Here is a 14,158-nt window from a genome sequence, read left to right as displayed (position 1 = left end):
AGGGACACGGGGCTCCCGCGGGAGGCTGGGACGTGCACAGGCAGGGCAGGCATGCCCTGCACTGCCCTTCACTCCACAGATAAGCTCAGCTGTGTGTGGTTATCCAGGATATGAACTTCTGCTCCCTCTGGGAGTATTTCCATCTTGCACATAGAGCAGAACAGAGGGCCTTGGTAGGATGGCTTTCTAAAGGCACGCTTGAGGTGCCAGCAAGGAAGGCACATATGGGCAACCTGAATGTGCCAGTCACTGTCTTCTTCATGGGGATGAGTCCTTGTAGGAAGTCAGGTGAGAAAATCCAGTTGTCTTCTCCTGTAATATGTCAAAATTGTTCAGTCCAAATAAAGGCTGGAGTGGAGGATAGATGGAAAAAGATGTTCACGAGAGAATCCGTCTGCTGAGAGGGAGGTCTTAGCGCTCTCTCTCTGCAGGCTTCATGAAGGAAAATGGTTGGTTTTGTCAGCAACTCCATTTCTGTCTTTCTGAGGTTTTCACCTTTTCTTTGTGTCTGTTAGGATAGAAGCATCTTAAAAAATGTCAACCCCATTCTGGTCTGCAATAAATGATTCAACAAAGTAGTGCTCCTTGGCTCTCAGTTTGTTCCCCAAGCCAAGAAAGCTCATGGATTTAGAAATGCTTTTTGTGCAGGTTGTATTAAGCAGTCTGCTGTAGGACTTGCACATCAGTGGCTGGGCTAATTAATTAGTAGACTCACTGATCAGCATTTGTACACGAGGAAAATGAGGCCTCTCTGCTGGCTGTGTTACAGTAAATATTCTTCAACTCTTAAAAAGGGCAAATTTTCATAGATTTTTTCTTTTTTAAATGGAATGTCATTACTGGAACTGGTCCTATTTGGAATATGTATTCTTAAAAAGGAATTTTGAAAAACCATAAACCTCAAATCCTCCAATCTGGTGGTCAGTGCTGCTCTGAACTCTTCATATAGCAAGCAGAAAGTTTGTTTATCCTCTTTATCCCAAGCACAGCCATGTGTAATTTATGCTTTGTACATTGCCTTTAAGAAATACTGTTCTGTGGGAGCTGGCGGGATATGTACTGTGCACCATTGGCTTTCAGGAACAGCCCCTCTGGCTGGACAAGGCACATGTGGCCCAAGGCACTGTGGAAATCTCCCTGTGCTCTGGGGCTTTGCTTTTTCCAGATGAAGTCTGTTTCAAGATGGACTCTGACTTCTAAATGGCCAGCTGCTAGCTGAATCTTGAGTGAACTGTCTTTTTAGCCAGCCAACTATGGGTCAGTGCTAATACAATTAAGCATATGTGTACACCCAAGTCAAATGATCTCTAGTGCTACAATAGCTGGGTATAGACTTCACAAAACCAGACAGAGCTGTGCCATTTGATCAGGTTAGGATTTTCTTTAATGTTGAATGTTTTCTGAAATAAACATTTTACTTCAATTGCAGATGTGCAGTATCTGGGGGAGGGGGAGAAAGTCATGCTTCTATTTCTCTTCTATGCTTTGCAGCCCTTGAACTCGACTGGTTCATGTGAGTCTAGTTCTTATCTGAGTGACTTCAGTGCAAATTAGTGGTTAAGTCAATTACATTCTCCTGTAACCTTACGAATCAAAAACATACTGTATCTGTTACTGTCAGGGGTGGGTTTGAGCTGTTTTGGAAAAGCAAGGTTGCTTTTCATAAATATTTGTCTTGCTTTAGTTTCCTGAGATATAGTTTAAATGTAAACTGCTCTGTATGTTTCAGCTTTTGTACTATCTTGCTGAATCACGTCACACTGTCTCACGTACTGTATAGAGTGTGGCACTGCATCATGCTGTGGTGATTATTTGAAAGGGTGTACACTCAGTTTTGGACCAGCTATCTGTTATCAGCATAGATAATTGCTGTCAGACACAAAATAGACTCAGTAAACAAACTTTTCAATTTATCATGTGACAGTTGCCTGCTGTTTTGTACAATGAATTTGAACAGCATTCACTATAAATCAGCACTGCTTCAAAAGCAACAAATCCAGCTCACCCAAATCCTTCCTGATGTGTAATTACTTTATACTAGAGATTAACTTTTCATTGTTATATATACATCATTGCATTTTTCAGTGTTTAGACATAACAATGGTTTTTTTGACATAAACAAATAGTTCACATCTAAGACAAACCAGTTCCTCCTGCCACTATCACTGCTTTGATTTTTGTCCCTTGGGTTGTTTTTTTTTTTTTCTGTTTACTGTCTTATCCTTGGTTGCCTCCCTGGTAAAGACATGATTACCTTCCATTTTGGAGTTCATACTTCAAATTTAGACTGTCATAGAGAAACGAAGCAATAAGTTAGCATATTCAGGAGATCTTAAAAGGGCAACAGAAATAAATTTCTTGATTTTGTGGATAATGAACATGAAGCCTCTTCTCGTGTTCCCATGGGTTTTGTGATGAAAAGGATGATGGCTGTTTCGCAGATGCAATCTCTATATTGATTTTCTTTTCTCTAAATTATGTGCATCTCTCTCTTCTTCTGCAGGTCCTGTGCCTCGAAATGAGTGTGTCCTATCACCTGTTAACAATTCACACCCAGTCCATGCCTTGTTGGAGAGTTTTACAGTCTTGTCTGGCTGTGCAAGCCGCGGCACAACAGGCCTGCCCCAAGAGGTGCACGTTCTCAATCTCAGAAATCCCGAGGAGGGTCTTGGCCATCATGAAAGAGAGGTAAAGGGGAAATTACTTTTTGTCCAAATGGCTGGCTACAAGTGTGTCTGCAAATGGGATTGTTCTAGATTAATTTGCTGAATAAAGTTATTTCTGAGTTGTGGCTGAAAAGACTACAAAGCACGATGTATGTGGTTACTGTCCACCTATGTTTTGTGTATTGTTTGAGTAAACTGCTTCCATACCAGGCCACTCCATCAACTTTCACAACTGTGAAGTGTACTTAAATAAGGTGATGGGGTGGGCAAAGGAAATAAGAAACAGATTTAGATCTACAAGAGGCCTTTACAGAATTGGCTGTCTTCAAAGGCAGATCGTTTACCTAAATATGTTGTAAATTAACTTGAATACCTTTGGATCCCTGCCATAACCACTATAAACAAATATTTAAGTTCAGATTCTTCTACCCTTATAATACATCCTTAATTCTTCACTGAGGGGGAATTGCTGTACACAAAGCAATTGTTGCTGACTGTCGTAGTACTTAAGTATAGTCAAATTATTTATATGCATTGTACTTGGAGGGACTGACAAGAACTTTAGCTTCTCTGAAAACAACAGCACAAGAAAATTTTTGATGTGAAGTTGTGCAGTACTGTTGTTTACTCTAAAAAGACATCAAAACAGACTCCTGACGTGAAAAAACATTGCATGCCATGACAGCTGAGCTGCTTAGTTCATGTTCTTAAAGTATTACACACACCAATCATTAGTACTGTGTCCTGTGAGAGCAACATGCGTGTAAGCAATTAGCAGAATTTATAATGAGAGAACAAAGATAATGATCCAGCAGGCAGAAGCTTAGAAAAAGAGCATTTAGATCTGTGTTGAAAGATCTTTTTAAGTGGAGTGTTTTAGGGTAATTTAAATAAAGGCAGATACTCTTGGCCATAATCAAAGTCTTTCCACTGTCTTTAATAGCAGCCTTGTTGTTTGTGGTGTGTTCAGCTCACTGGATTGTATGCATCCATGAAACTTAAGCTGTTCTGTTCATTTTCAGTATATACGCTGTCTGAAATTACTAGTATATGACGAAGTTATTTACTATTTTTTTCAGTAGACATCTCACTGTCTGCTCTAAATCAAAAGTGTCAGGTCTTCTTCAGGTCAATTGTCATGAAATGAATACAAAAAAATACGAATTCTTTTTGTGGCACTGAGAATGAGGAACAGATTTTTGTATTTATTTTGGGTTTTTGTTCCAAGATTTTATTTGCCAGGCACTGGGTTGTCAGCCTGACAGGTGCTCTGTGAATGCCTGAAAAAAAATGTAGGTAAAATTAGTTGTCTGGGTTTGTTTTTTTTCTGGTAACATAGTTTCTTATGAAAACTTAACAACCTTATGTGGTTCTGCTATGTATTTGTCAGTGCATCTCTCACCACCCAGGCACTGTTACATCCATTGTCAAGTCATAGAAAACTTCAATATGAGCGGTAGGTCTCACTATGTAATCACAAATCTTGTTGAACACAGGCAGAAGAGTGCCCTTACTGTGGGGACATGGTATAGTGGGAACTTGTAACTTGTTAGTTATTAAGGGATGCCCAGAGATGGGATGAAGCAGGCTACAGCTGGAGCTTGTACCTCCCAAGAGACCGGAGTGAATTGGCTGCAATGAGCACATTTGCATCGAATGGAATTTCCCCTAGGTGGGTGCTCCTGGCACTGCTTGTGTAACACTGCAGGTTCTGTGGTTGTTCACACACCGAGAGCTGGAGTCACACGTGCACAGGCTGCAGGCTGTGCCAGTGCTTTCTCATTGGCCTGACAGAACGATGGAAGATTTAGATAGTTGCTATCTAGCAGAAGAAAGCTGCTTGTGCCTCTTCTAATGTGCTTACAGTAAGAATTTGTAGCCCCTAGCCTCCTTTTCCCATCTTCCAACCAGTTTCCAGTCACAGCCCTCAGAGATAGCTACTCTTTAAATGCACAGGAAACTGCAGCAAGGCTTGCTGGAGACCGTGCCAATCAAGAGTGTAAACTACTTGGAAATATTGAATTTTACTTATAGGATCAGATTTGGAAAACAGAACAAATGTTATCTTTTCCATTATTGTAAAAACCAAATCCAAGTGGCCTTTTGTCTTAAAAGTAGAATGTACCCATCACTTCAAGTTACACTAGTTTGATTTACCAGCTGAGGTATTTCCTGTTGCCTGGAAATGCTGATAGCAATGGTAGAGATTTGTTTGTCATACAGTATTTTCAGTATGCTCCAGAAAAAAAAGCAACAGTATTTTTGTCTGACAGCACATTAGTTAGATTCAGCAGCATTGTAAGTGTATTTAAAATAAATCACACATTTGTTCAGAAGTTGGCTGAAGTTCTGATAACATGGAATGCAAGATCTGAAAATCTTTAGGTGAGGGATTGCTTTTGGGGGAGGAGGTTGGGTTTCGTTTTGTTTTTAGCCTGCCCTGTGCTAGATGCTGCTAAATTACACATTCCTGACTTGCTGGGAGGAGTGTAAACTTCCCCTAGAAAATTCCTTGGAGGGCTCATGCATTAAACATACTTGTGCAGTTATCTTGGTTCTCATAAATACGCAACATACATGTATGCATTAATTTAAGTCACTTTGACACTTGTGTAGAATATAAAGACTACAAGAGTTCACAAATTTAAACATAGGAGGGGAGGCTGATGTGGTGGAGAGCACAGCAGGGGCATGTGCACCTCCCATAACACATGCAGACTTTTCTGTGAAGTTCAGTAAGGTTTGGGTGCTTTTTCTTCCCTAGAAACTGAAAGAAGTTGGACTGGAAATGTATGGAATGATCTATTCTAAACAAACTTTGCAAAACTACATTAGTAATACAGCACTTTCAGATTAAGGCTGAAATCTGGTGAATATATGGTCATATAATTAAATGTTATAATATCTTCAAGGAATTTGTATTTTACTGCATTAATTATCCCTGTTGGGGTGACATCTCATTTTTTGAGACTGAGAAGACACTTTCTTTAAACAAGAACCTCAAATTCCAATCTTTTTCAAGTGTTCCTTAGAAATTTCTTTTATCACAGTTCATATTGGCCATGCTTTATCATAGGAAGTAGAATACGGGTGCATGTAATAGCCACAAGTGTTTATATTGAACTTGGCATGAAAAATGCAAGCCTTTTTTGTTTGTTTTACTTGATCAAATATTCCTGGGGAAGTGAATGCATGTGTGCACTTCTCTACTGATCTGGGTTTCAGATGAAAGCCAGGGAACTACTGAACTCTTACAATAACTTGCTCTTCAGCTTTGGGTATATTCACTGCTTTAGATTCCTAGTTTCTAGAAAGGAGATAGTTGTTTTCTCACAGAGATGCTTGTTTATTTATGAGAAAGAATTGTTGTTTGTGGAGACACTTGGCAACTCTAGACCAGAAAGCTGTGTCTACAAAAATCTAAAGATCGTTTTAAGATTAAAGTTCTCCGTACATAAGTATATTATCAAGAAGGATTCTTTTTTAATACCTCTGCCAGTTGAATTTCCCTGAACTTCTTCAGGCACCCAGCCTCAACTGAAATAGCTAAGGGGGGAGCTGGAGCATATATAATTAATCTTGTGTGAATACTGAGGATAGAAGACATAGGAATACATTGAATCAGAGTTCCTGGCAATGGATACACTATTGTTTTTGCTGACATCCTCGTCCTCAATGGCTTTAAGATGTTATGCCTGATACTGATGTTTAGCATATGTTATGTGAAAAGTATGCAGGAAAATCAAGGACTTTTCTTTATTTTTATAATTTTGATCAATGCCACTGAGATAAATAATTAGCCAACTTTCCTGCTGTGTAATAACTGTTACTTGGCAAAAATGTTTTGGTTTTTTTTTCCTTTGAGAACAAACCTGATATTAAAATGCCCGTTAGTTCCTGTGGAGCAGGCTAATTATAATAGCTAATTACTGCTGAGTCTATCTCTGGTTCCTGAGCCAACCCGCTTGTAAGTCTTAAAATTATGGGCAAAATCCTTTAAGTCCAATATTTAAGTACTATCTGAAGAGATCCTCCAAGTTGTAAAAATAGGACAGGAGAACTCTGAAACAGTCACTTGATAATGTATTTATACATGCTGATCCTTGCAGTGCATCCAGAATTCAGGATAATTCTCCATGTCACAATGGTTTTTTGGATTTTAGGACTATAACAATCTGGACAATAAGGGTGAAATCTAGTTTTATTTTTGTTTTTTCTCTCCATGTGTACTTACTATATTTCTCAGTGTGATAATTTTAACTTATTTCAGAAGTTTAACACCACAAGAGTTTTACCAAAGACTATTTCAGGGAAAAATGTTTTGCTTTGTGTTCAGGCATCCAGAGTTCTGGGGACAGACTTGAGATAGAGCTGTGATAAAGAGGCCACTTTCTGCGCATAGTTTCAAAATGCTGCCCTGTTGCACCAGAGCTATGGTCAGAGGGGGCTTGGAGGTCTGACAGCAGGCAGGAAGGGAATTCAAGGTTTGTTATTTGATGGCTGGAGTTAGTGAGGTTTTGGTTCCCTGGTCATTTGTGCGATTCCATTTTGGTTTTTTTCTTCCTCAAAAAGAGCATTTGTTAAAACAAAATTTTGTTTAGTACCACATGTCTACTTTGGCTATTTTCTGAAACTCCAGGATCTCACATATAGTAAAAATGAGCTCACCTTCTTTTCCTGTTGTGGCTTATTTGTGCTGATCTTTGGTGTCAGCTCAGCCAGCTGCTCTAGAACTGAAAAGACAGGCTATTTGGATTTGAATTTTTGAAGCACCCTTCAGTTTGTGCTTAATTATCCAAATTACAATAATTGGGATATTATCCTATGCAGTCCTACACACATACTAAAGTAAGAGACTCAAGAACAGAGTTTGTTACTTTTGTGAGATTAAATGTTTTAGTAAGACCACAGACTTCACTAACATTACTATTAGATTTGTTCACTGCCAGATCATTTGGCTGTATAAATTCAATGTTTCTGGTGAGCTGACCAAAATATGTGGTGCAGAATTAAGCTAAGTAAAGGACATGTTGCTTGGTTTGCCAGGCTGCATCGCATCTGCCCTCTGCTTGTTTGCTGTGGTACAGTGGGAAGCCTACACTGCTGCCTGTGGTTATGTTTGATACTTCTGGTCGGTCGAAGGCATTTGTTTTAAAGAAAAATAGTTGCTGCTTCAGAAAGTGCTTTCAAAGGTGAAACAAAGTGTTGTGCCTGTGCATCTGCCAAGGTACTGACCAGATCTGAACACTGCAAGGGTTTTTCAAGGTGGTTGCTCCTTGATTTTCTGAGCACCTTTGCTGGGCAGCAGTAATGGGTACCTAACTACAGCAGCAGACTTGCAAGTGGCCTTGCAAGTATATGCACAGGTTTTTAACCAGGAGTGGCATGAACTAGCTGTGGTGAGATGGCTTGAGAGAAGAGTGGTGGTGTAGGTGGCTATGTTGCTGCCTGCTCTTCTGGGAATGAAGGAGAAGAGATGGAAGTAGTGCAGATGCTTATTTTTTCTGGGGTTGGAGACGTCTGAGGTAAGATTTCAGGTGAGAGGACCAGTAACTTAGTGGCAAAGGATCTCATTCCAAAAGAAGACACTAAGAATGCTATTTGGAGTCTGACGCACTAAGTCATGTAGTCAACCAGTTCAGTGTTGGGAGTTGACAAACTCCAGAGTGTTTTGGGAACTGACTTTTGCTTGAAGTTGACTGGTGCTTTTTTGTTAAAATAGTATTTCATGGTGTTTTGCATACCATTTGTAAGAGGGAGGGAAAGGCCCACATCAGAAACTCAAGAAAGGGAAGTCCAGATGAATTACTGCTTCCACTAGTGCTCCATGCCAGTGAGGTCTCAGAGTCAAGTTGTGAGCAATGCTGCAGCAGACGTTCTCCAGGAAAACGCTGTATTTGTTGCTCAGAAAGCAATAGTCCTTTATCGCATGCATATCTTGATCCTGGGTATTTTCCAAAGCTTGCCCACAGCCTGTGGCAGCTCTGCCACAGCGTGGTTTCACAGTTTGCTGTTACTTCCTTTCTCCACAGCCCTGCCCAAGAACCTGGTCTGAGCTGCCAGAGCACTGGACTTGAATCAGAAGTGAAGCACACAATAGACCTTATAAAGCCTTGGAAGAACTGACAGTGTGCTCCACAAAAATTGTAGTAATTCACTGTCTTTCTCAGATGATGCCATGTCTACTGAAAGCTGCAACTCCCATGCAATTACTTCACTAAAATGACACTGCTGTCTTAATGTCCTTGATTGATTGACACTGCATTCCCAAATCTTTAAAAACAAACCAAGAGGCACCCCAGCCTCCATTTTTTTAGCCCTTACAACCCTCTTCCCTCTCTTCTCTTCATTAGCGCTTAGAAGCATCTGCATTTGCATAAAATTCAGCCTTTTTAATGTGGCTTTTTCATCTCAATTGCTCAGCACTGCAGTCTTTATGGGTTTTTTTATCCAGCTCAGGATTTGCTGGTCATTGGATTTGGCAAGCGTTTCAAGTTCTGCCCACTAGAATTGCCAGAGGAAGTCATGTGTTGGCCAGAGGAGCCTGTTTGTGCAGAGCCTGCTGTCCTGCTGGAGCATGGCTTGATGCATCTCTACCCTTAGAGGCAGCAGTGACTTTTCATGACTTGGAAAGTACTGTGCAAACTCTTGGTATTTTCTGTTTTTAGAAACAGAACTGTTTGCTGTGTGCTGAAAGTGAGACCTGCTCCGAGCTTGAGAGCTGTGTGGAACAGTGTCTGAAGCCATGCCAAGGCCCACCACAGAAGGCTAAAGGGTTCAAAAGGAAAAATGTCAGAATGACTTTTCTGATTGCTCAATTTTTTTTGTTTTGCTGACTGCTCTTTAGAACTACCTGTTGGAAGATGAAAATCATGTTTTCCTCAGCTATGAGTACCTATGGGTACTGATGTGCTGTTGCAGGACTGTAGAGAGAAACAGGGCTCCTGCTGCTGTCTTTACTAGATTAACTCTTCTTCTTCCCTCTACATCTCTCAATTGTGTGTAAGAACAGTGTGTACATGCACTTACATGTTCTTTCAAGCATGTGTTTTCACTTTGATCATAAATTGTGATTCACATTCTTGATTGCTAGGTCCCTCCTCAAAACTGACATATCTGACATACCTTGGAGTATTTATAAATTACTGCTTTGTCTATAGTTACTTTCCCCAGGAAAGGATAATTAAGGAAATGATGACATCTCCAGGAGTCTGTTTATCACAAACTTGATGGACAGGGTCCAGGCTAGCTTTGGGCTAGTACATTTGTTTGTGTGTGTAAGCAACACTTGTCATGAGTGGTTGTGTTTATATTGTTCTCTTGAGTGTCTGTTTGAACCAAAAGCTGAAATTAATGAAGTTGTTCTCCTCCAACCTCCCAGCATCAGGGAAAATTTCCAACATAAATTATGTGGAGCTTGCTGTGCCGGACAGCCATGCTCCTGTATCAGCTGAAAAAGTAAAATCTTGCAGTGGCGAGATACAGGAAGAGGAACAAATGTTTTAATTGGGTTTTTTATGTAGATCGTGCTTTTGATAACACTTATATACTCAAGTTTGTGTTTCTCTAGAAGAGTCTCTAATTTTCCCCACAAAACAAATGGAGTATTTTTACAGCAATAAAACTTGTTCTTTAAAGAAGATGCAAAAATAGCACCACTGTGAGGTAGAAACATCTGAAACCTTAATTGTTGAAAAAGTTTGAAATAATTATAGGTGATTTATAGCTGATAGTGTCTCTAACAATTGCTGTGTCCATTTATAATGCAGCAATATTTTATTATGATTGGAGCTCGTGCTGTGTGATAAACATGATGGGGGCAGTAAAGTGTTTCTAGGTGAGAGGCAGTATTTGGTGACAACCTCATCAGTAAGGGAAAAGTATCAAAATCTGTCACCTTTCTGGAGATAATTGCTATCTGTAACCCTGAAGACTGGTTGAAGTCTAACTCATTCTTCTGTCATCACCCAAGAAGGCAGAGTCTTCACTTCTGCACAGACACAATCTGCTAGTGCATATGAATACACAAGCGAAGATTTGAGGTCTGGTGGGAAATATGACTCTGTATGACAGTAGTTTTGCAGAGAAGCATGGTGGCATTTGCTTTGTAGGTATCCTTTTTTTAGAATGAACCATTGGAACATGCATTGTTTTCCTCCATTAACTGCGTTTCAAGTGATACTTTCAGTGAGGTAAATTGAACACTGAGAATGTTCATGAAGCTACATGGAAAATACTGCATGCAAGGAGCTGCAGTCTGTTCTTACACCGTTAGCAGGAAAGAAAGCCAGTATCTTCTTCAGTAAATGTTTTCAGGCAAGAATCAGCAAGACAGTGCAGATAAGTGTGTGGAATGGCATAAATGTGCAAGAAAATACTTGCATGATGGCCTCAGTAACATCTTTTGGAGGATTTTGTCAGTTTTCATGGCTTTGATTCTGCAAGTGTATGCAGATGTGAGTAGTCAGATGGGTAGGCCTGGTTAAATACAAAATTTGATTCCTCAGGGGTTTGGTGGGTTTTTTTCCATTTAGCCAGCATTGTAAGTTCAGTCTTTGAAATATCCCAAAATACTGTTTTGTTTGTACAGAGAATAACAGCTCTGATTATTTTTTGAAGTTTGAAAATAAAAATAAATTGGGTAGAATAAGGGCCTGGCCCAGGGCAGTAGAGAGACAATGTATTAGTTATGGTTACTTTTCATCTTCTGACAGCAGTTTCCTTTGTATTTAATTTCTAATATTTTCCTTTGTATTTTAATTTCTAATTTCTAAATTTGTGAGTGTATGTATTACAGACACACACTTGCACAAACTCTTACTTGGACTAGTGGGTTGCTGACAATAAAGTAAATAAAGCTGTTTCCTAAATCTGGTGCTGCTGCTTAGGTTTGCATTTTTTTATGACTCATGCACACATGCTGCTCTTTACCCAGGCTTGGAAAGCAAGAATGTAGTTTTACACGTCAAATAAAACTATGAACTTCCCCGTGTGACTGTGCTTCTCTAAAAGCCACCTGTAGAAGGATGTTGCTTTTTTTCAGTCATCTGGTGCTATGTGAGGTCTGGCTGCAAAACCTTTGAGGAGCAAATTATTTTATGTGTGGGAGTTTTCAAATGGCATAACCCTTTGTCTTGCAGTCTTTCCATAATCTATTTCATGTTTGTTTGTAATCTTCTCGTGCTCTGTGAAGCCTTATTGTCTCAGCCTCTTCCCCTTCCCCACCTGCAGCTTTTGAAACAGTGGAAAGTAGGGTGTTCATCTGTTTAAGGTTTACTCTGAGATTTGGAAATTCTGTACCAAGATTCCAGTTTTGTCCTGATGTTCTTATGATACATGTGCTGTGTCACATCTGCATGGTGTTTTGCAGCTGAACTATGAACTTGCTGTGTCTACTGCCAGAGCCTGGGTAGAGATGAGATGGTGCTACTACTGAATCTCTGAACCCATGGTTATCATACTGAGATATGACTAACAAGACCTGTTGTGAGTAAAAATATATTAATACAGTAGTGGTACATTAATGCAGCTATGAAATTTCTGCTTGGGTGGCTAGCACCTATCTAGCTTGTTGAAACTTCAAGCAGAGGAAACTTGTATTTACCTGGAAAAGCCTGTGTAGATTAGCTCAGAATGCCCTAACTGCATCTAAGGAAAGTGGTCCTGGCAGAAGTTTGTCATGTCTTTTTATATGTCAGTTTAAGAAATATTTTCACTGGGACAGATGCTGCTTTTTTAGTATGTACTCATATACCCCCAACTTAGTAGTGATCCTTCCTTCTGCCTTTTTTTTTTTCTTCATGGCATTGGACATCATGTTAGACAACTATCTAGTAATGGTTTAGGGGTGGTAGAAGGCAAGAGGAGTATAAAATTAAACTAAATTTGCAGCCCAGCTGATTCACTGAAGAAAATCTTAGATCTGCAATATATGTACCTTTAAGTGCAGAATAGAATATTGTCTGGGCAAGTGTTTCCTTCTCACATGAGTCTTTGGCCTTAATTGTTTAAGTGAAACTTTGTCTAATGTGGTACTCTTTTGTGAATAGGCCACTTACAACAGTAGGGGGACATGCTGTACTGGCAGCTTACAGCAATGGATCCTGTGTCCTTAAACAGATTTAAAGCCAACAAGAAGTTTTCCCACAAAATGTATGAAAGGAGGACTTTCCCCATAGGATTAATTATGTGGCATGCGAACAGTATCGACATCTACTGATTTATGCAAAACTGAGCAAAACCTCATGTTTTTAGGTCTCAAGTGCTGGGAAGCCTGATTGCTTTGTGGAAGGGCAGATGGCACAAATGTTTTCATTTAATCTTTGGAAGCCTGAGCATCTAGTATGGGTCACAGGAGGAATGGGCAATGTGATCCCAGCCTTACACTGCTGGGCTCAGGCTTTCCATTGATCCAACTGTGGGACCAGTCACTGCAACTGCCCAACGTGGGGATAGCATGTGAAAATTAGATCTGGTTGGCAGAGCTGAGCAGATGCGCTTTTGCAGACACTGTCTGCTTTCTTTGAAAAGTTGAACACTTTCAGCAAAATTACCTTTAAGTAGTAACACCATGTGAACATAATTTGTGTTTCCTGGAAAAATCAGCAAACTCTCTTGGAAACTGTTGGCTACTGAAAGCTGAACATTGCAATCTACTATAGCTGGCTTGGTATCAAATCTGTAATGCAATATTCAATCAGCATAGCATAAATTCAAGGAAAAAAAAGTCTTCCATTTTGAATTCACAGTATCTGCCTAAAGAATACACTTTTTCTTTGCTTTAATCTTAAAAAGAAAAATATTGGCCTGGGGATTTTTCGTGAAGTGAACAATAAACCCTCTGGAAGAGTGTTGCAGTACTAGATCCTGCAAGGTGGATTCATGGATAAATCCTTGACTGAATTATTTTACAGCTTTATGTTTTTATCAGCCTTATATTTTTCAAGTTAATTTCATTTGGAATTCTGTTCCTCATATATTGGATAATACACACCGTAAAGATAAGTTTTTTCATATTAGTTTCTTTAGCTGTTGCAATACCGGAATAATTTGTCCTATAAATATTATGTTAACAAAAAGGGTGATAATACTTGCAGAAGGCAGCAATAGATACAAATTTAAAAATTTTCATTCTAAAGTTTGTCTGCTTTTGTACTAGTTAACTTAATCTTTGCAGCTGAATAATGAGCTAAAGTGCCATAAATTCATCCTTAGTGCATCATTTATAAGTCAGAAAGTGTGTTTCTATTATCTGAAAGTTAAAATTATTTTTCCTCTTCCCTTTTAGAAAACAGCTGCTCTAGCATGGGCAGTGCAATTCAATACAGCCCAGCATATTTTGTCCTGGTTTATTAGCACAAATTTGTCATGGCTGTTTTGGAAAATGTTCTATGAATTTCTCTAAAGGCCTTCACATTAGAATAGTTAATTCAACCTTACAAATCCTTGGCACTTGATTTTCAGCTTTTTAGAACAAAACAGAGTCTGCGATT

General features: G+C 39.4%; 1 protein-coding gene across 1 annotated transcript in view; it reads left to right on the top strand.

Annotated features, from left to right (window-relative positions):
• The window catches only part of TGFBR3 (transforming growth factor, beta receptor III), a 109,367-nt gene that overhangs the window by 45,550 nt on the left and 49,659 nt on the right, over nt 1-14,158 (top strand). Inside the window, exon 3 of the mRNA XM_010006749.1 lies at nt 2,442-2,688. Within this exon, the coding sequence (XP_010005051.1) occupies nt 2,442-2,688 (247 nt within the window). The remainder of the gene's footprint in view (nt 1-2,441; nt 2,689-14,158) is intronic.

This window comes from Chaetura pelagica, unplaced genomic scaffold (genome assembly GCF_000747805.2).
Source record: "Chaetura pelagica isolate M959 unplaced genomic scaffold, ChaPel_1.0 scaffold69, whole genome shotgun sequence".
Taxonomy (NCBI): Eukaryota; Metazoa; Chordata; class Aves; order Apodiformes; family Apodidae; genus Chaetura; species Chaetura pelagica.
This window is presented reverse-complemented; position numbering and strand designations above follow the sequence as displayed.